At 31.7% G+C, this 24,394-nt stretch overlaps 1 protein-coding gene across 1 annotated transcript in view; it reads right to left on the reverse strand.

The window, feature by feature from the left end:
* The window catches only part of COG6 (component of oligomeric golgi complex 6), a 122,975-nt gene that overhangs the window by 8,099 nt on the left and 90,482 nt on the right, over positions 1–24,394 (reverse strand). Inside the window, exons 14-18 of the mRNA XM_074217222.1 lie at positions 16,796–16,927; positions 16,261–16,428; positions 13,674–13,781; positions 7,879–7,932; positions 2,260–2,339 (exon numbers count right to left, since the gene is read on the reverse strand). Coding sequence (XP_074073323.1) covers positions 2,260–2,339; positions 7,879–7,932; positions 13,674–13,781; positions 16,261–16,428; positions 16,796–16,927 — 542 coding nt within the window. The remainder of the gene's footprint in view (positions 1–2,259; positions 2,340–7,878; positions 7,933–13,673; positions 13,782–16,260; positions 16,429–16,795; positions 16,928–24,394) is intronic.

Here is a 24,394-nt window from a genome sequence, read left to right on the forward strand (position 1 = left end):
TTATAGAATACTTTTCAAAATAGCATTTTATTTTTCTAAATATGAAGTCAGTTCATTTGAAACTTCAGAGGAAACAATAAATTTAGATTTTGTTAATACATTTTAATTTATATTATTGACTATGATCATAGTATTTAAATCTTATATTAGCAAAGTACAAATCTACAAAACTAAGAAATTCAGAATTATAAAAAATATTTTTCATGATCATCAGAAATTGTTAGCTTTAATTTATGAAATGGGCAGTGTAAATGGATAATAATGGAATAATATGCTATTTTTTTTAGAATATATTCACTCTAAACTGCATTTGGTAAACTAGACCTCCACATGACATATTATTGAGTCTCCTCACTAACCTCATCACTCCTCTTCTCTGGCTGCATTAGCTTGCTTGGTTTCTCTCAAATAATATAATATTCAGAACTAAATAGTCCAGGTATAGTCTTCTGCTCAATATAAAGCATTTTTCTCAGATGACAGTAATTCACAGAATTTTGGCAAAGATGTGAGTTTTAGAGCTGCCAAAAACCTGTCAGCATGGAACTGTTTGGGCTTTAAGCCAATCTTAATGAGACTCCAGAGGTTAGGGAAAGAAATATAACTACTTAAAATGTCCCATACTATTACTAGTATCTTTAATTTATATTTAAGCATTAATCATTTTAACCAGGGCAAGAATTTATTCTAGTTTACTTAGCTAGTAAGACAAAAAAATTGCTCTTTATGCGGTTATTGTAATTTAATAATTATAGTCATTTAAAAATAAAATTATATAAATCAAAAATCCAGATCATTTTATATATATGTATGCATGTGTATTTATACTGAATAAATATCAGTAATAATAAAATTTTTCTCCTATTAATTGACTAAGTAAAAATTAGTTCATTTTAATAAACTTTCACACAGCAAATCATTAAAAATGTAATAATTTATAATATAGTTGATTTTCCCCATTCCAAATTACAATATATTATAAAATCTTCTCATACTAATATAGTCAATGTAAAACTACAAATTAATATATTCAGTCTCTCAGTGTTTAAACTTGATCCTAAATCAAATAAGTAGATTATTTTATAGATATTGTTCAGCTAATTTAAAACTGGCATTAGAAGATAAAAAAGATTTTATCTTTTTTTGTCAGGTATAACTACATGGACTTAATCTGTATTTGAAATCATAGAATCTTAAGAATTAGAAGAGATTATAATATATAATAAATATAACAAATATAATAAATATAATAAATATAACATAATATAACATAACATAATATAATATAATATAATGTAATATAATATCTCCTAGGACATTACCCTAGCCAATGAAAGAAAACCTGCAATAGGATATTCAGCCTCTGACTGAATATTTGCAGTTTTTAGCAATTCCACCCATCAAGTTGGCATATTCATTCCATTGTTGACAAATTCTCATTGTAAGAGAATTGTTCATATTGGTTTTCTGTCCTTTCACTAACCTGACATCTTTTCTGGGAATATCTTGGTTTATCAATGCCCTCCTGAAAATATGATTCTCAGAAATGAACACAATAATATAGATGTTTGATCAGTGCAAAGTACTGAGAGAATAACAGCCCCTCCCCCATTCAAGTGGATATTTTCAATTTGTAATATATCTAAATTATATAATAGAGAATAAAATAATATATTCAGAGATTCACAGAACCAAAATAATCTGTAAAATATAATACTTAAGAGTATTTCAGTATGAATATACTATTTGATTTCCACCAAAATTCATTACATTCCATTACAATCTGCTCATGCATAAGATCCTGGAACCATAACCTCAGCAATAATACAACTATCTATTTATTTATCTATCAATCTATCTTTCTAACCCTCATCTATCTGTCATCTATCTTTCTAACAGAGAGAGTAACTGGAATATATAACCTAAGCAAACAGAAGGCAGAATGGTACAATGGAAAGAGCATGGATTTGCAGAATGGCTCAGTTCTCAGGCCTGTTATATTTTATATATATGACCATGGAAAAGTGACTTAACCTTTCTGAATCTCAATTCCCTTATCTTTAAGCTGAAGGGTGTTTGAATTAGATAACCCTTAAGTTTACTTCTATAATTATATCATATATGATTAAATTTCATTCTACAATATTAATAATGCTATAATTCTTACAGTTTTAGTAGAAATTATGTTGAAGGATAAATTAATTTGTACCTAATTAATACTTTAATGATTACTATTTATTTAAGGTATGAAAAGCTTACTTTACTGTGGCACTTAGAAGGAAATTCAGCTGTGGCATTAACAAGTTATCTGGGGCAGAAAGATAGCGATCAAACTGAACCTGAAAAGAGAAGAAGATAAATTGTAAGGTATACTGAAATACTCCAAAATAATGGACATTTCTTTTAAGGAATTATTTAGAAACAAAACTCACTGATCTGAATTAGTTATATTTTTCTCTTACTATAAGAATCTCTCAGGGTGGTTAGGCGGCACAGTGGATAGAGCATCAGCCCTGGAGTCAGGAGGACCTGAGTTCAAATGTGATTTCAGACATTTAATAATTATTTAACTGTATGACTTTGGGCAAGACACTCAACCCCACTGCTTTGCATAAACCAAAAATAAATAAGTAAAAATTTCAATGTTTATTATATTTACTTGAATTTCCATTTTATTTTTTAATTGAAATTTTATTTGATTTTTCCAATTACATGCAATGATAATTTTTCAATATTCATCCATTTGTAAATTTATGCTTTCACATTTTTCTACCACCCTTCCTTCTCCCTCCCCCACTCCCCAAGGCAGCAAATAGTGTAGTAAAAATTGTATATGTACCTTCATGTTGAACAAATTTACCTATTAGTCATTTTGTGAAAGAGGAATTAGAACTAAGGGGAAAGAAAAAACATGAGAAAGGAAGGAAAAACATAAGAGAAGTTTTTAAAAAGTGAACAAAGTAGGCATTCAGTTTCCATGGTTTTCCTCTGGATGTGGATGGCATTGTCCACAACATATCTCTCAGGGTTATTCTTGATCTCTGAAATGCTGAGAGGAGTTGCATCTTTGATCATCTTGCAATGTTGTTAAGATATAAAATGTTCTCGATTCTGCTCACCTTACTTAGTATCAGTTCATAATTCTTTCTATGCTTCTCTAAAGTCCAACTACTCATGATTTCTTATAGATCAATAGTACTCCATTACATTCATATACCAGAACTTTTTCCGCCAAACCCCAATTGATGGGCATCTCCTCAATGATTATTTTTGAACGAGTGAGTTTTTCCCATTTTTTTTGTGATTTCTTTTGGATATAGGCCTAACAATGGTATTGATGGGTCAAAGGGTATGATCAGTTTTCTTGCTCTTTGGGTACAGTTCCAGATTGTTCTGCAGAATGGCTGTATCAGTTCACAACTTCACCAACAATGCATTAATATCCTAATTTCCCCACATCCTCTCCAACATTTATCATTTCCTTTTTACCTTAGTCAATTTGATAGGTGTGAGATGGTATCTCATAGTTGTTTTAATTTGCTTTTATTTAATCAATAATGATTTGGAGCATTTTTTCATATGATATATATATAAATTTAATTTCTTCATCTGGAAACTACCTATTTATATCTTTTGACTATTAATCAACTGAGGAATGAATTGTAACCTTATAAATTTGATTCAATTTTTTATATTTTAGAAATGAGACCTTTATTAGAATCACAAGCTGTGAAAATGGTTTCTCAGCTTTTTTATTTTCCTTCTAATCATGACTGCATTGGTTTTATTAGTGCAAAACTTTTAAATTTAATATAGTCCAAATCATCCATTTTGCAATTTATATGTTCTCTACTTCTTGTTTGATCATGAATTTCTCCATTTTCCATAGATCCAACAAATAGGGTATGTCTTGTTCTTATCTAAATCCTGTACCCATTTCAACCTTATTTTGGTATAGTGAGTGAGATGTGAATCTATGCCAGTTATTGTCATATTATTTTCCAGTCTTCTCAACAGTTCTTGTCAATTAATGAGTTCTTATACCAGAAGCTAATGTGTTTGGATTTGTCAAACAGTAGAATACTATGGTTGTAATTTACTACTGTTTCTTTGGTACCTACTCTAATCCACTGGTTCATTACTCTATTTCTTAATCAGAACCAGGTAGTTTTGATAACTGCTGCTTCATAAAAGTTTTAGATCTAGTACAGATAGGCTACCTTTCTTTGCATTTTTTTCGTCAATTGTGAATTCCCATTTTATAAAGTTACCATCAATATCAGAGAATTAACAAAAAACCCATCTCAAATCTTTTTTTTTAGGATTTTGCACAGCAATGGGGTTAAGTTGACTTGCCCAAGGTCACACAGCTAGGTAATTAGTTGGGGTCTGAGGCCAGATTTGAACTCAGGACCTCCTGTCTCCAGGGCTGGTGCTCTATTCACTGCACTACCTAGCTGCCCCCATCTCAATTCAGTTTTTTTAATTGTATTTTCCCCCAATTTTTAACATTCATTTCTTTTTTTAAAATTTTGAATTCCAAATTCTAGGCTTTCCTTACTCCCCCTCTCTTTGAGATGGTAAGTAATCTGATATAGATTTTACATGTGAAATCATGTAAAACATTTTCGTATTAATCATTTTGCACATGGAAATTCAGAAAGAAAGAAAAGAAGGAAGGAAAAAAGTTAAGAATAGTATGCTTCAGTCTATTAATACTCCATCAGTTCTTTCTCTGTAGTCAGAGAGCATTTTTCATCATGAGCCCTTTGGGATTGTCTTGGATCACTGAATTGCTAAGAATAGCTAAGTCAATTCAGATGTTCATATGTACAATATTCTGGTTCTGTTCACTTCACTTTGTATCTGTTCATGCAAATCTTTCCAAGTTTTTCTGAAATTTTCCTGCTTGTCATTTCTTATATCACAATAATATTTCATTATAACATTATACCACAACTTGTTTAGTCGGTTCCCAATTGATGGGCATCCCATCAATTTCCAATTCTTTACCAAAAGAACTGCTATAAATATTTTTGCCTTATCATTTCTTATTGAACAATAGTATTCCATTATATTTATATATCAATCATTCCTCAATTGATAGGCATCTCAATTTCCAAATCTTTGCCAAGACACACTCACAAAAAAACTGCTATAAATATTTTTGTACATATGTGTACTCTTGTCTTTTTATATAATCTCTTTGGGATACAGGTCTAGTGGTGATATTGCTGGATCACAGTATTATATACCGTTTTATAGTCTTTTGGATATAGTTCCAAATTGTTCAAAAAAAATGTTGCATCAGTTCATAACTTCAGTGCATTATAGTTCTCCAATTTTCCCATATCTTCTCCAATATTTATCATTTTCCTTTTCTATGTTGATCAATCTGATAGGTGTGAGGTAGAACCTCAGAGTTGTTTTAATTTGCATTTCTTTAATACTAATGATTTAGGGCATTTTTTCCATGACAATAGATAGTTTTGCTCTTCTGAAAACTACCTATTCATATCTTTCGACCACTTATTTATTGGCGAATGGCTTCTATTCTCATGAATTTGTCTCAATTCTCTATATATTTGATATGAGGCCTTTTCAGACATTCTTGGTGTAAAAATTTTCTTCCAGATTTTTGCTTTCCTTCTAATCTTTGTTGCATTGGTTTTGACAGATTGCCTGTACTTTATATAATCAATGAAACCACAGGGCTAGTCTCTTGCTAGTCTCTAAATTCTTATAAGTAATCTAATTTCTGCTAAAACATTGATTACATATAGTAAAGTTTTGACAATTCCTTTTATTGTTCATCTGTTGTGATTTCACCTTGGTTTTTCTTTTTTTTGAGAAGGGGTAGTGATTTGATTTTCCTTCCTTTTCTTTTTGAATAAGCTTATTTGTTACATTTGTTTAAAGAACCAACTTTAAGGGGTGGCTAAGTAGTGCAGTAGATAGAGCACAGGCCCTGGAGTCAGGAGTACCTGAGTTCAAATCTGGCTTCAGACACTTAATAATTACCTAGCTGTGTGGCCTTGGGCAATCCACTTAACCCCATTACCTTGCAAAAAAAAAAAAACCTTCAGACACTTAATAATTACCTAGCCGTGTGGTCTTGGGCAAGCCACTTAACCCCATTACCTTGCAAAAAAAAAAAAACCTTAAGAAAAAAAGAACCAAATTTAAGATTTATCATTTTTATAATTTTTTGTTTTTCACTTTTTAAATTTAACTTTTCTTTTTATATTTTCTTTTTAAGTTACAGAATAAAATAAGCATTTACATAACAAAGTATAATTTAAAAAAGATGAAATTACAAATCTGCTTTGTACAACTTGCTATTGCTTTTAAAGACATAATAAAGTTAAGGGACGGCTAGGTGGCACAGTGGATAGAGAACCGGCCCTGGAGTCAGGAGTACCTGAGTTCAAATCTGGCCTCAGACACTTAATAATTACCTAGCTGTGTGGCCTTGGGCAAGCCACTTAACCCCATTGCCTAGTAAAAACCTAAAATAAATAAAAAAATAAATGAATGAATGAAGATATAATAAAATTTTAATGGAAATTTCTTCCCCCCCTCCTTCTCCTCCCTCTCCTACTCCCTGCCCTATAGATGGATTTCCCTATAAATGTTCAAGATTTCTTAGGTGTTGATTTTGGGTTTGTTTGCTTAATAGATTTTAAATTACATACCTAAATCATTCATCTTTTTTTTTTCAGTTTTATTAATGCTTGCTTTCAGACACATAATTTTTTCTTCTGAGGGCTGTTTCAGCTGTATTCTGGAAGTTTTTCATCATTATCATGCTCTATTTATTATTAATCTTTCTATGCTTTGTTCTTTCACTCACACATTATTCAGGATGTTGTTATTAAGATGTCATTTAGGTTTGTATCTAGTGTTTGCTCCCCTGAATTAATTCCTTGTTAATTGTTTTATGGTCTATAAAAGATGTGTTTATTATCTTGTAAGGCAGTTGGAGGTAAAATGATGAAAATACTGGTCTTTAGTCAAGAAGATCTGAATTTAACTTTAGACACTTTAGATACCTATTAGCTTTTGACCTTGGGCAAGTGGACCCACATTTCAAGGATAAATAACTAGGGTCAAATGAGATTGTGACTTGCTCAAGGACTTGTAGACAATGTCACAAGTAACCACTGGCCTCAAAACTTTTGACTCTAAAGCCTATCAAGATGCCTTCTACATAAGCAAACTGCTCCCTGGCCTTCAGAATATCAATTTCCCAAAGTCAGTTTATCAATGTTACAAAGTTTGTAAATACTTTGATATTCTTATGAATTATCATACGCAGAAGTAATATAATTGATGGTAACATTTAAAATATATTTAACTTAAATTTAAGTTCTATCTTAAAATTTTGGGTGTGAGAGATCATGTAAATAAGGCTGTATGACTGCATATGAAAATATATATTTATGAATAATTATGTGCACACATGTATAATATATAATTATTTAAATATGTCATAACTCTCAGTAAATATGTCTGTATACAATACAGACATGAATTGAGTGAATACCAGTAGACTGGTGCTCATTGTGTCTTAGGGTTATAATTTGGAGATTTAGAAATATAACACTATATAAAAATATGTTCTGTTAGGTTACATTAGAACACTGTAGAATATATATGTTTCAGTGTTTGTAGTATATAAAGATATAAAAATGTCTGAGTCAATGAAATATCAGTGACATAACTGTTCTTAAACCAATATAAATACTACATGTTATGGGCAAACAAAAACAAAATTCACAAGACAAATTATATCTAGAAGGGAGGTGACATTAAAGAAAAAAAGTCTTCAAGAAATACAAACGGTAATGCTTTGATATAAAATAAGGGTTTTCTCACCATTGCTGCCTTCAAAGAGACTGAATCCAGGCTCGGCAAGTTAGCTAAGGGACCCTGTAAAAAGGCAAGTAGAGACAATATATAGTGTTATAGATGAGACAGCATAGTATAGTGGATAAAGAAATAGTGACCTAATATCCCTGGAGGATCTAGATTCAAAACTTACCTATGACATTTACTAGATGTTTGATTCTGGACAAATTATTTAGGTACCCATGACCAAGACAACTCTCTAAAATATTGAGTTGAAGTTGCCAATCTCCATTACTATGGGAAGTTTCTCTCCAGGAGCTCCTCATACTGATGAAAAACAGGTCTTATTTAAAAATATATTATATGGGGGGTAGTTAAGTGGTGCACTGTATAGAGCATTGGCCCTGGAGTCAGGAGGGCCTGAGTTCAAACGTGTACTCTGAGACTTAATTATTTAGCTGTGTGACCCTGGGAAAGTCACTTAACCCATTGTCTTGCAAAAAGCAATCTAGATTTATAGATATTTGTGTGTATGTGTGTGTGTGTGTGTGTGTGTGTGTGTGTGTGTGTAAAATATAGAATTCTATCTTTTGCAGCTTGGTCTCTAATTTCAAATGACTAGAAAGAATACTTTGCCCAAATAAAAAAACAACAACATATTTTACAATTACAGATATTGCCACATCACCTTCCCTTATTGAAAGAGCTTCAATGGCTCCTAATTGCCCCTGGAATAAACTACAACTTCTTCAACCTAATCTTTTTTTTTGTTTGTTTTTTATTTTTTATTTTTTTTAAATTAATTTTTATTAAAGATATTATTTGAGTTTTACAATTTCCCCCCAATCTTGCTTCCCCCCCCCACCAGAAAGCACTCTGTCAGTCTTTACTTTGTTTCCATGTTGTACCTTGATCCAAATTGGGTGTGATGAGAGAGAAATCATATCCTTAAAGAGAAGAGAAGTCTAAGAGGTATCAAGATCAGACAATAAGATATGTTTTTTTCCCTAAATTAAGGGGAATAGTCCTTGCACTTTGTTCAAACTCCACAGCTCCTTATCTGGATACAGATGGTACTCTCCTTTGCAGACAGCCTAAAATTGTTCCTGACTGTTGCACTGATGGAATGAGCAAGTCCTTCAAGGTTCTTCAACCTAATCTTAAAAGCCCTTCACAACTGGCTCCTACCTATTTGCTGATTGATTTTCTATTTCTTCCCTTTCTGCACCCTTTGTTTCATCAAACTAACCTGATAATTGGTTTTGTACTCAATATTCCTTCTCTCTTCTTCTATGTCTATGTATGTATGGCTTCACAAATCTGGAATGTATTTCTTCTTCAGTTCCGTGACACATGCACCTCATAGTTTTAGCCCATGGTTGGGTCTGGGGCCAGTAGACTGGGCTTTATTCAAGTCTGTCAGGAAGCAGACTATCTACAATACTACATGTTCAAAGAATTTCATTTTTAACCTAGGTAATTTAGACACCTTTTGCGTCTTAACTTTCCCCAGGTAGATTTTAGAATGCCTGTAAACTTGTATGAGGAAAAAAAAGTATATATTTCTAATTTCACTAATCTCCAACTGGAATTTAGTTTTTTTTGACCCTTGTGAAAGTAGGCAACAAGCTACAACTCTGGTGAATTTGTCATCAATAGAAATCACAAGTTTTCACATTACTTTAGAGTTGTAGATATTGAAAAAAAATCATTAATACTCATGACTACTTCAAAATTATTATAGCTATTAGACTTATCAATGGATCACATACAATTCATGTCTTCCCATCCACAGATTCTATTTCAAAATAATTGAGGATTTTTTATTCTTTTGTATTTTATTCTGATCATTTAAAAATTCTTCTCAAAAGGGGTTCAGAACATTTATCAGGCTACCTAAAGGGACCATGACACAAAAAAGGTTGAGTCCCTGAAAAAGAGTATGAGCTAGAACCCTTGGAATAGAATATAGATTTGAATTTATTTGAATTCAACATTAAATACAGTAAAATTAAAATGAAAAAGTAGCATATTTAAACAAAAACTTGTGAGGTGCCAGAAACATACAATTCAATTTATACATGCATAATTTGATCTTTCAAAATCCTGCATTCATTTTGTATTTTTGATAATTATTAAAGCGAGTCATATGTTAGTAAGTATAATTTATATAATAGAAATGCTTTACTTAATTAATATCTTAGAATAACTACATTTAATCAACTAAAGTATCTTGTTATAGGAAAAATAATCTACGTCCCATGAGTTATATTTAGTTATATAAATGTTTTGTTATAAAATCCCACTTGTTTTAAAATAATTTAAAAAAGTGGTTTCAATGAATAATTCAAAGAAACAAAGAATTTGAGGAAACTATTCAGAAACAAAGTACTTGGGTATATTTGTTAAACTGCAACTTAAGACTATTAGAAATATATCTCATTTAATCCATTGGATATGTACTTTGCAAACTGTAATTAAAATACATTTTATAAATATTATCTTTTTCTATTTACATTATTTTTGGAGTTCTTTTATTTTTAATTTCTGATTTTCAATTAGATGTGGCTTTACTAAATTAGCTTTATTAAATTTTTATGTCCCCAAACACTCTATCAAGAAGTTAATGATTTGTAAATTAACACTAAAATGCCCTAGTGGGGCTTCTATTTAAAGAAACTATTTTCAGTAAAATAACAATCATTTTTAATCAGTCAATCAGTCAATCATCAGCCAAAAATATTTACTGAGTACAATGTTATCAGCAGCAGGGGAGATAGGAAAAGCTAATAAGATATAGCCCCTGTCTACCAGGACCTCATATTCTTTTCTGGGGGAGAAACTAACAAGCCAAAAGCCAAGTGAACAATGAGCAGCATTAAGTAATTAAGTACTAAATTGTATCACACAGCTTTTAAGTGACATAAGAGTTCAGAGAATGAGGAAATTACAGAATTATAGAATTAAATATAATTCCCACCTCCCATTTTATAGATGAGAAGTGAAGTGACTTGCCCAATGAAAAACAGGTAGTTAGTAATAGAATTAGAATTCTGATTCCAGGGTCTCTATCTCTAAATAATATTCTTTTATTGAACTATTTGAAGAATCTATGTCAAAGAAAAGCTTTCTAGATCTGAAATAAAAAACTAAGTTGTATCTATTTTTTATTTATATAGTTATCTCTTTAGGCCCTGCTGGAGGGCCACTACTGTGTTGTAGAGTTTTTAAAGAAATTTTTACATTTTCTATGAAAAACTGAAGAAAAGGTTATATTTAATCACCAGAAAGAATACAAATAAAATAGCTGTAAGGTTCACTAAAGCTAAGAAAAAAAGTGTTTCACAACACCCACAAAATCCAATATTCCTAAATCCTTCAAATTTTCCAGCCCAGAGGATGTTAATCTTGCTTTTTAAAGGTTTAAATAACATTTGTTCTTCATTTTCTAAGAAGACTACAACATCAAGAAGGTGATGCCATGACAAGCATGTGAACTGGAATTTTTTTTTTGGGGGGGGTATGCTAAGTCACAGTCTCACTTTCTCCTCTGGAGTCATCTAGGCCAGATATAGCCAGATATGAAGTAGGATAACTGGAGATGGCCCTGGATATGAGGAAATCAGGGTTAAGTGACTTGCCAAAGGTCACACAGCTATTAAAAGTCAAGTGTCAGAGGCTAAATTCAAACTCCTGTCCTCCTGACTCCAAGCCTGGTACTTCTATCCACTGTGCTAGCTAACTGCCTATAAATTTCAATATACCTTACTTGATTTGTGTATTCTTAAAAATGTTCGGTAAAAATAAAATTTCATATATCAAATGCTATTTTTTAAAAAAAAAATTAGACTACATTATACAATTGTTTTACAGAATGGATTGCATCCAATGGAATGGATACAAACTTTTGGTGAGGAAGAGGTTAGGATGGGAAGCCAACTTTAATATCAAGTATCAAGGCTAACATGTAAAAAATATTCTATGCAATTCTTATAAACAGGTTGATAGGCTGATTTTCTTATAGTTTATGTCATTGATTAAATGAATCAGATGAGGTCCTATCTTAAAGAAGAATCACATCCAAAGATTCTGAGTCTCAGAGATACAAAGATTATATATAGTTTTTCCTTCCAGGGACTCAGAAACTGGGAGCTGAAAGTTATATCCACACATAGGGCAGACTGACAACAGCAAGAACTCTACAACTGCTACTGCTGCTATTGACATTTGTATGGTGCTTTATTGTTTGAAAAGCACTTTATATGCATAGTTTTAACTGTTGCCTCACAAGAACCTTGAACACAGAGATATTATTAGAACACAAAGATAATATAAGAGGAAACTGAAGTCCATGTAAATAAAATGGTTCATGATCACAAATCTGGTAGCTAACAGAAGCAAGATTTAAACCCATCTCTCCAAGCACAGAATTCTATACTAAATGGGTTCTTTCATTTGTCCTCTATACAATATGCTTTCTTGATCTCATTGGTTCTAAAGGATTCAGTTCTCATCTCTATGTAGATAATTCCAAGATTTAAATATTTAAATAACTCTCTCCTCAGTATTAATCTCACTATTGTCTTTATCAAATTAGTTTTTCTGTAGACAAACTCCAACTCAAGAAGTCCAATACATATTTTAAAATTTTCCCCCAAATCATTACTTTTCCTTAACTCCCCTATTATTCCTGAGGGCATGACTCTCTTTCCAGTCAACCATTTCACATCCTTGGTGTCATATTCTTCCATACTCCAGTCATCTAGTCTGTTTTATATTGTCTTTTTCTCTCCTTCCCAATATCTCTTAAATGCCCCCTTTATAAACCCTGCTGGAAGGTCCCATTATGTCATGACTGGAATAATAATCTGATTGATCTCTCTGTTTCAAGTTTCTCTGTTGCAGTTCACCCCTACTCAGGTGTGAAAACAATCATCTTCCTAAAGTCAAAGTCTGACCATGCTTAAGTTCTATAATAACCTCCCTCCCATGCCCTTCCTTCTCCCATTCCACTCAATAAACTCAAGTGGCTTCCTATTGGCTCCTGTCTTGTTTCTGTGTCTCTCTCTCTCACCTTCATCAATCAGTTTTCTTGAAGTCTCTCTCTCCATAACAGTTCTTTCCCCTTCTCCATATTGCTAATACCTTCCCTCTGGATTACTACGCATTTGAGTTGCATCTATTTTCTATTTATATAGTTATCTCTCTCTCTTTAGAATGTGAGTCCTCCCAATGGCAGGGTCTGTGCTTTAGCTTTTCTTTGTAGTGTTTACCATAATGCCTGGCACAAATACCTGATGGTTAATTGATGGATAGGGCTTCAAAAACAGAAAACAAAATCATCCATTTGGCTTTTTAAAGTACTCCCCAGTAGTGTCACAGGCTATCTTTTGAAGCTGATGATATGAATGCTATGCCTTAGTCTAATCCTCCAGTCGCTGCTTCCCACAGGTAAACAACAGCTCCTATAACTAACAGTAAGCTGGAGATCCAAGTCTAAAATCCAGATCTTCTAACCCCCTCTTCTAGTTCTCCACCCACTGTATCACACTTTTAATTCCTTTTCTTTGCTTTCAGTTTTATAAAAAAGAAGTTTCTAGGGTCGGATAGAGAAATGGTCCTATTACCAGACCCATTTCATGGGACACTACTGGGTGCAGGGCAAATCATATTTAATATATTTTCTCTCTTTCTAAACAGCTTCTCTATTTCTAAAATGATAGAAGAATAAAACTCTCTACAATGAAATTCTCTACAGTAAGACTCAGTGAATCACTGCTTTAAACAAATATATGGTTGTTTTACAGTGTTAGTCTTCTTACCTGTTCTGATTTATGTTGCTGTACAGTGTTATAGATATAACTCAGACCTGCTCTGGTTAATACATAAGATGCTTGTTCATTTATAAGTGTATCCAAATGTGCTTCAATCTGAAATAGAACAAAGAGGACACTACTTTAAAGGAGAAAAGATGATTTCTTGACTGTGATTCAATCCCAGTTATTTGTCACTGATATGTCTACAGGGTGCAAATAGGCAATAGAAAAGTCTTCTTGTAGGTAGAAATATTCTTATACTGAAGGGTGGTGGAAATTTGTGTATCTGAGGGAGGAAGGCCTTGGTTGGGTACTCTACAGAGATGTGGATTTCTCCAACAGAATGTTTTCTGATCTTTCAAAGTCAGCAAAGGATTATCGCTGCTACTTTGGACAGCTCTCCTATTCCCAATATGAAGCAATATTTCTCCACAATACCTGTCCCTCTTCCTGACTACTCTACTCCTCTTGATAGAACCATCATCCTAAATACGGATGCATTTCTTTTAGGATTATCTGACAACTTTTCTCCCCCACCCCCAAGTATTACAAACAACTATAAATTGCTTCTAACCTTAGAAGTTCTCTCAAAATTCTCATCCCTTCTATTTCCAGCACAATTACCTTGATTTATATTCTCATCTCTGGCGTCCCAGAATACTGTAACAATCTCCTAACTGATCTTTATGTCTACAGTTGCTTCCATTTTCAATTTATCCTTCACTCTGAGAAAGCTTCTTAAGGCATGATTCTAACATGGCTCCTCTGTTAAAAATATGTGTGCCTTCTATCTCCTGGATAATAAATTCTTTATTTTAGCATTCAAAGTCTTTCAGTACCTATTTCTATTCTACCTTTCCAGATGTATATCACATCATTTTCTGTCACATTCTCTACATTTCCGCTAAACTAAATAATTCACTATCCTTATTATCATTCTTTCCTTTTAGTGTTTTTCACAATGTTGTATTACATGACTGGAATGGACTTTCTGGTGTCTCTAACTACTGAAGTTTCCCTTTCCCTCAAAGTATTAGATGTCACCTTTTATAAAAAGCTTTTGTTAGAATTCCTAATTAAATTCTGACTGAAGTTGTGAGATGAAAGTGAAAGTATTCCTCTGCGAAATCTCTCATATCATTGTGAGAATGATACTTTTATTTGTATTTATCCAAATTTGTTATATATATATCTATATATCTAGATCTATATAGATATCTATATATCTATATCTATATATGTTATTTGTTTATGAGCTTTATGTCCTCATTAAACTGTAAAACCTTTTGGAGGTTTTATTTTATCTTTGTACTCATATAGCTTTCCTTGCATGAATGGTACTTAATTTTTGGCTGAGTTCCTGTTGAAGGAGGGAAAATAAATTAATGAAATGATAAAGAATCAAAGACTATATTAGGAAATGACTATGTCTAGACATGAGGAATGGGCTATTTCCACTTCTCCTTTAAAAGTAGGCAAAAGTCTATAGAGGTAAGAGACTCTTTCTTGAAGCAAATAAAGAAAAATAAAATACCAAGATCAGTTGAAGGAACTAGAGGTTTTTAACTCTTAACAAAAGAAATTCTAGGATAGAACATAATAGTAGTACTAAAATATGTGAAGGGATAGAAAAAGGGTAGAAAAAAGAGAAAGGGTAGAAAAAGAGTTCAGCCTCTTCAGAACTAGGATCAGTGGGTAGAAATAATAAGAACAAATTTTGGCTCAATATAAAATTTCTAAGGGAAAATTTCAACAAAGAAAAGGGATATCTCAAAAGTATGCCTAAGCAGAAACTAGATCACTTCTCACATGATACTGAAGATCAGATAGGAGAGTGGAGTGGGTGATCTTTAAAGTTCTTTTCATTTCTAAGATGCTATAAGCTTATGATCAAACCACAAACATCAGAAAAGATGACCAAGAAAGAATAAAAGGGCATACCTTGTTCAATATATACTTTAAAATCTGGCATTTATGCTTGGATATGCCTGTCTTATTTGAATATTTCTATTCATATTAGTAATCTATAAATATATATATATATACATCCAGAAATGCCTGAATAATTAAAAAAATTAAACAAAAAATATTTTAAAAATATTAACATGTGAAAAATATAAAGGGTTATCAGATCTAAAAGGATAAAATACTAAACCAAGATAAACTATAATTAATTCTTTTACCCTTAAATCATTTGAATATATATATGTTACAGTTTATGGCATTCTCAACTCCTTAAAATGTATTAACTACCATCAAAAACCACTATTTCTAATTAGAAAATATATTTTATAATTGCATTTACTTTAAAAATTCTGTACTTAGCTCCAGATTTTGAAAAGTATATCACATTTTTTACAGTTCATAGACAGAAATCTACATACTGATTACCTCTGTTACAATCAGAGAAGTTCGGTTCTATTTTCCATAGTAAAATCCTGATCAAATGTGGAAAATATTTTTTTAGTCTACTCATCTCTATATTCATGTCAGATAAGACATTTATTAGCTTGAAAGTATTTAAGTATTTCTCCCTTAATTGGGAGAAAAAAATTTCCATTATAGTAAGAAGCAATGTTAACATTAACTTTACCTGAAACTGTAGCATTTCTAGGCGTTTATCAGTAAATTCAAAGAGTGCTAGTGTTGTCTTCATCATATACAAGGAGTTGACCATGAAAGTGGCCATGTCAGCTGTTCCTAAATTACTTGCAGATACAGTACACATCTGGAGTAAAGGATCCAACACACATGATAAAACCTAAAAATTGAAAAAGAAATATAAGCTGTACATTATTCAGTTCACAAGCAAATTTCTATTCTCCTGGGTTGTGGGAAGACAGAGATGATATTTCAGTATCAATAAACAGAGAAGAAAGGAAGACTAAGTAGATTTGCAAGGAAAGCTTCCAAAGACATGATCTATAAAGCTTAATATTTTTAAAAATTTGGTAGCTTTAAGATCACAAACTTTCCTTTTTAATGGCAACAAACTGATTAATTTTAAAGAAAGTCAAGTGATAGAAAGGGCTGTTAAAAAGTTTTTTGTAATATACATACCATTAAATCTTATATAAAATATGTACTGAAATACAAAACTAATAATTAAAAAGAAATTGGCAATTAACCTGCACAAAATCTGCTTGACGAGCATCTAATGGCACAACTGAAGAGTCATGAGATGCCAAAACTTCACGCAATAATGCAAGGGTCTGGCTTAGTGCAGAGCTTGGTCCAAGATCAGGTGGTGGGAGTTCAACCTGAAATATAAATTGCTCATTATTATCTGTATTTACTCAGTAAACTTTAATGAACAAAAAAAGATGTTAATTCATGATAGAAATGCATAAAGATTGTCCAAAATTTTATCAAAGTCATATATATTTTTTCTTCTGAAATTTCTAACAATTAAAATGCCAAATTTTAGTTATCTTTCTTTGATTGGTTACCATGGCCTATCATGGCATATTTTTTGATAGTTATCATGGCCAAAAAAACTTTCATTATCAGTCAGTCTATTGGCAATATGCCACTCCATGATTGGTTAGGTTTGTGCTTAGGAAATTGTATTTGCAAGGTCATACAACTAACATGGAACTCGAAGGAAAATGGGGTAAAGGAAGTCAATAAAAGACATTAAATAATGTCCTATTCCAAAAAGAGAAGATGGACTGGTGATAGGGGGAAAATGAGAAATGATGGATGGAAGACCTTAGTGTTCTGCTGGTAGCTGTAATGTTGGAGAAATTGAGGAAGATATCCACCATTTTTAGGTGGATTCCTCACTTGGGAGCAAGTAAGACAGAAATGAAAGCCATCCATACAAGATGGGCAAAAATGGATGAATTGTAATTCGCATCAATGAACAGAATTCTCAAACTGATGAGATCACAGATTCACTTGAGTCTTGAAGTACTATTAGACTGATAACAATAGAAATATTTTGAACTAAATTAAAAGCAATGATGATTTTTATTGTTTAGTCTATTTGTAAAAGAATAAAATAAAATGTTTAATTACAGAAAATAAAGATATTGTGAGGAAAAAACAACTTCTATGATCTGCAGAATGACATTTTATTTTTGTTTTAATGGGAAATGCAATGTTACTTTTCTTTTTCTTTTGGCACAAAACACAAGGAAACATACAGCAGGTCATCTACTAAGTGGGAGAGCCAAGTGAAAAAGCCAATCAGTGATCATCAGGCTAAGATGTATTCACATCTCCACATAATCCCAACATACTCATTCACAGATTAGAGGGTTTATGAGGCTTGTGCTATGACACAAGATGGGTACAATTAGATGTAAATGCAAGCCAGATTCACTGAATACAGGCATTTGCTAGCTGGCAGGATGTAAAGATGTCCTAATTACCTTTGGGGAAGAAATAAGAATATGTTAAAAACACAAATATTAAGTGGAGTGTCATCAGTTGAATAGAATCCAGAACTTAAAATTAGTTAAAATTGAGAATTTACATGTGTCCACAGAGGGACTGATAACTTTGTTCCTGGTAAAGGAATTTACAAAGATTTAGGCACATCAAGAACCCCCAAAGAATCCAAAAAACACTGTACCTTAGGTATTTAAAAAAATGATACATAGGTGATCCCTACAGAGAAATTTACTCATAAGTAAAGTTGGTCCCAGGCATAAGATGGTAGAAAGATGTGTAATAGAGGGTTTTATATGACAAAGTATATATACTAAAACACACACAAACATATAGACATACACATACACACACACCTACATACAAACACACACACAAACACACACTTTCTTAGCTAGTTCTAGTTCTCTAATACTCTTAATAATGAAACTTTATTCTTTAGATTAGTCCTGAGGAGATTAGATGGAGATATAGTTATAATTTGTTACCACTACATAGTTTCAGCAATTAAGATAAAAAATTCAGTCTGTAATCTTCATATCTTCTAAGTTACAAGATGTAAAATACTAGTACTTAGAAACAAAAAGCTCAGGGAATATCTCCATTTATGCCCAAATTTTCTATTATTAACCAAAAGAGAATAATCACAGAAATTTTGTAGAGTGGTAGAAAAAAGTATAATGGAATTCATTTTATTGTTTGACTTAAAATGAAAATGTAAAAAAAACTTACAAAGTTAAAAGCATTGTGTAAATGATTTAGAAGATAATTACTTCTTGAATGCACCTTATTCAATAAATTATCATCCCACAGATTGCCTCTATCATTATATGAATTTATCACTTACCATTTTATATTATGGATATCAGTATCTGTATCTTCTCACTCCATTAAAATATTTAATATTAGGACACAGTCTTTTCTTAACTCTTATACTTTGCAACTATGTGGTTCAGTGAATAGAGTTTTGAACCCAGAGTCAAGAAGACCTGAATTCAAATTCAACCTCAGATACGTACTAACTCTGTGATCTTGGGCAATTTACTCAATATGAGTCTGCCTAAGTTTCTTTATTTGAAAAGTAGGAGTAATAATAGCACCTGCCTCCAAACAACTGTGGGATGATCAAATAAGAAAATATGTGTAAAAGACTTTGAAAACCTTAAAGTACACCATAAATGCTAGCTATTCCTATAACTATAATCTCTAATGTTCTGTAAAACACAGGACATTAATAAGTATTAACTGAATTAATGAATGAGGAATCAGGGAAATAAACATGGAAGGAGAGTTGGTGTTTGAACTGGCTCTTTGATGCATGGAACAGTGGAATTCTCTTCCTAGATTACTGCCTTGTCATGGCAAAGGGTTTGCTATGCTATGCAAGGTTACCTAAAACACAGTAAGGTCACAGTAAGGAGTTCTGACAAAAGATGACCCACTGGAGAAGGGAATGGCAAACCACTCCAGTCTCTTTGTCAAGAAAATTTCATAGACAGTATTAAAATGCTAGAAGATATGACATTGGAAGAGGAACCCTTCAGGTCAGAGGGTGTCCAATACGTTAGTGGAAGAGAGAAGGAGTTGGCTATGTGCTACGGGTCATGAAGAATGAGACACAACTCAACAACTGAACAACAATATAATAGAAAGAGGCTTACACACAACACAGTCAATCCTGAATTCACATTCTGGCTCTCACACACACTAAGGTAGAGACTATACAATTCACTTCCCTATTTAGACACTTAGTTTGGACATCTGTAAAACAGGATACTAATACTTTTTTGTAATATTTTGAAAATCTACCATACTGGATTATTTTGAAGGAAGTCCTTTGTAAACCTTAAAATTCAATTCCAAAAAGAAGCAAAGGAATGGAGAAGACTAAAGAAACTGGTGTGGATAAAAAGGAAACCAAATCAATCAAAGTTAACCAAATTAGTTGTCTTGGGGACAAAAGATGTGTAGAAAAGAGAGGATATGGTGTGCTTTAAGAACAATGATAACTATAATTAATAAACAACTCTCCTTGCTCCCCCCACTATTACTTCCATGTGTATGGAGGTCAGTCTTTAAAAGAGTACTACTCTGATACTTTATCCATAGAGAATAAGGCTATGTAGTGAATTTTAAAAAAATTCTATTGATATTTTTCGGCTTTATATTAATCATTTCTAAACACATATATAACCCATATTTAGACACTGTCAAGGCAAGAAAAAAAACAGGAAGGGAGAAAGAAAACTTTGAAACTCAAAATCTTAGAAAAAAAAGAATGTTGAAAACTATCTTTGAAAGAAGCTGGAAAAAAATTTAAAATTTTTTATAAAAAAACAGTAAAAATATTCAGTTTCTGTATCATTAGCAAATGAATACTCATCTCTATATCCCAAGGGTTTACTATTTGACAGTACTTATATTTAGCCTTAATCTAGTTATTTTTAATCTACTATGAACTAGCCTAAAATTTAAATGCCTCAAACAAATCACATTTGGATACACAAGTTTTACAGTTGGGTTCTCATTTTCCTTTTCTAGTTTGGGTTTTACTTTTACCATATCACTCATTTAAAGAAGCATTTGCTTCTCAATGGGTCTCTTGGTGTTGGCACATTGATGTTTGTACATCAGGGAGGTAATGTCATGACAAGCACATGAACTGGATTTGAATGAAGGGGATGCTGTGCTAAGTCACCTGCCTCATTTTCTCTTCCAGAATTATTCGGGTCCAGTGGCCAGATAGGAAATCAGGATGACTAGAGATGGGCCTGGATGTGAGGCAATCAGAGTTAAGGCTTGATCAAGATCACACACCTAGGAAAATACCAAGCCTCTGAGTTTGGATTTGAACTCAGGTCCTCCTGACTCTTAGGGCAGGTACCCAAACCACTGTATCACCTAGTCGCCACTTTTCAAAGTAATATGGATAAAGTAAAATGGATAGAAGTTGATCTATTCTATTCATTTTAAGAAAAACAGTGTGGGCCTTGCAAATTAATGCTTTAAATTTTGTATTTGAACACAATGTCAGGAAACATCCATTAGGAATAAAAGTTTCAAGAGTTCAGTTCAATTGAAGATGTTTCTTTTGGATAAAATATCTTATACTTCTTTTTTCATGTACTGTTAAACCAATCATAACTTCAAATTTAGCAAAGTACAGATTTAACAGATAAACCACAATAGATATAATATCATCTCATTTTAAGCTAGGCTATCTTTTACTAAATTTTTCTTCACTAAATAGTAAGATTTGTTTTTTAGGTTTTTTTTAAATTAATTTAACATTTGTATTTACAGTAAAAGAGTCCCATTTAAAATTAACATTGAATAGCCAGGAATGATTTTCTTAATCCTCTGGAATTTGGCAGCTGTGAATAGCAATTAAATAAATTGAGAAGTACTTTATATAAAATGCAGTTTAGATTCCAGGATCTGTTTTCTATTTAATATCTTCAAATGAAGAGTTTTTAAGCATTTCCTAATATCTCTAACAGATGATTTTGCCTAGGAAAAAGACTAATTAAAATTGTGTTCTATAACCAAAATATTTCTTTTCTAATTTTTTATAATATAATATAATATAATATAATATAATATAATATAAAAGGTAAGTGTTTAAATGACATTAAATACACACATCTGAAATTTCACACTCAACTTGATCATCAGTCATTTAATTGTAATACACTAAAATAATATAAATAATAATCTAAATAGATATGTCTTAAATAACAGATTGATGCAAGGAAATTACAACTATATTGCATAGAAAATTACCACAGCCAGCTATATAGAGCTGGGAAAACCTTTATAAAGGTAAACATAGAGAAACTAGAGGACTCATATAAAGAGATTTAAGGAAGTGGCACTAAAATTAACAGTAGGAGATTAATGCAGAAGTAGCTAACATTGGAATTGTGTGCTTCTGATATCTTTACAATTCTTAACCTTCAGAAAATCTATCAAGATATCTCAATATAACAAGACTGTGAAGAAAGACTTCATAATTCCCCTTCCCTAAAATATAGACTGTCATGAGCAATAAAGGAAAAAGAAAAAATTAAAATTAAAATTAAAAAATTAATAATAATAGGGGTGGCCAGGTGGCACAGTGGACAGAGCATAGCAGACGAATCACTGGCCCTGGGGCCAAGAGGCCCTGAGCCCACATACCACCCCTAAGGCCCAGCAACCACCCAGCCTTGAATACACAATATTTTTTTAAAAAAACATTCCAATATTATAGCATGTATAGTTTAGAGTGGAATGAATGCTATTTAAATAAATATTTTTGTGGTCCAATTTTCTCACTTGTAAAATGGACAATGAATTCTAAACATATACTTCACAAAGTTAATGCATAGATTAATGAATGTGATCATTTTAATTATCCAAGTAGGGATCGTAATAGTATATTACATTTGTTAAAATGCTAGCAACATTAGCTATTACTGTCTTAGTCATAAAGCTTACATACTCATAAACAAATCAACAAATGGGCTTTTATAAAAGAAAGTGTTAAGCTAGATATTTCTGAATTGGATAAAAATGTTCAAATATCATATACATCTATAAAACTATTAAAGTTACTATTTACTATTCTTTTATTGTTTGATAACTATTCAAAAAAATAGCTGAAGGATATTTAGTTCCTCCTCTACTTTTACTATATTTGGAAATCATCCAAATGTCTGAGTTTGGGAAAGAACTCATAAGAATTATATTCCATTTGATTGAAGAGTAAAATAATGATTCTAAATTTACAGCACTGCATTTTTGAAACAGTTGCGTAATAACATGCAAAAGACCAAACTTCATTGCAAAACTGCATGAAAAGTTAAAGCTAAATGAAAGTCTTGATTCACTTGGATTATTGCCATATGTGAAAGGAAAAAGACATAAATGCCTGTTTTTCTTCCCTCCTAATTTAGTATAGTGTTAAAATTAGCACAGGGTATGTTAAGTTTATGAGAAAACTTTAATAAAAATAGGAAACACTTAATCTCTGATTTTTCTTCCACCTTTTATTCATTATTTTGTTTATCTGTACATTAGTCAGATCCCTAATATTTGTAAGATAGATGTACATCACAAGGCAAAATTAGTTTCATCAAAAGCATAGGTTAGTAAGAAGCATAGTTTTCAACCACTCAACAATTTAGCTACTAATAAACTAGTTGTGAGATTTGTACCCAGTGTCCATACAACAAATGGACATAGAATTGAGGGAATTATACTTTATTAATTTTGACAATTTGCATTATATATGAAACTAGAAGAAAGAAGCAATTTATTTCTAAATGGAAAGATCACTCACAGATTTTCCTTGCAGAGGCTAAAGGAGCTGGCTAAATGACTTTATCATCTGTTCAGAAAGCAACAAGAAACATTGTTTCATCATTTCCTGAGACACTGGTCATCTGGTATTACTGTGCCCATAAGTATTTACAAAAAAATCATTAAAATAATTGTAGCTTATGTACTAACATCTGTTCCAAAAGCAACAGAGAGGAAAAGAATGGAAATATAGATAATAAATAAGGATCGAAAGGTCAAAGATTCATCGACTGTACAAACACTTTACATCTATACATCATGAATATTTCCATTAAGAAAATGATAACAAAAAATGAATATTGAATAATATGACAAAAAAGTTAAATACTATTCCAACAGAGTAATTTCTGAGTCAGCTAGCAGTCTGTGTAGCCCAATTTGGTAGATGATCAAAATTAATAAAAACTAGAAGAATGGAAATAAAAAAAGATTAAAACAATTTTCTTCTGACAATAAAAAAGCTATTATTGTCATGGAGCATTTAACTGAAGTAACTCAATGAATTCACGCCCTAAAAGGAGTACAAAAATATTTTTGTTAGCAAATACCTGACTTACTGGCTCAGAAGCAATGACAGTCATTCTTGGCAAAATCAGTTTATGATATATACTTGTTAGTAAAATCTTAAAGGAAAGGAAGCTGGAAAGATATAAACAATATTGTCTCATAAAATGGATGAGTGACAAGTAAAACCTTATTAATGCAAAGAAAACTTTGGAAGAATGCGAAATAAGTAGTTATCTCAAGAGCATATAAGGATGAAAGTAGAAGGATTACAAAAAAATGGAAAATGGCAAAGATTTCCATGACATTTAAAAAAAATCAAACTTTTTAAAGTCATCACATTTGTACTCCAATATTAGTCTAAGATTTAGTATTAAAGAGGACAAAGATGAGAAAAGTATGCATAAGGGAAATCTGTATTAGGAGTGACATAATTGCAAGTCTGTTGAATAGTCAATTCTTGAGATACCTAAAAACACTAAAAG

The sequence above is a fragment of the Macrotis lagotis genome, chromosome 1, assembly GCF_037893015.1.
Source record: "Macrotis lagotis isolate mMagLag1 chromosome 1, bilby.v1.9.chrom.fasta, whole genome shotgun sequence".
Taxonomy (NCBI): domain Eukaryota; kingdom Metazoa; phylum Chordata; class Mammalia; order Peramelemorphia; family Peramelidae; genus Macrotis; species Macrotis lagotis.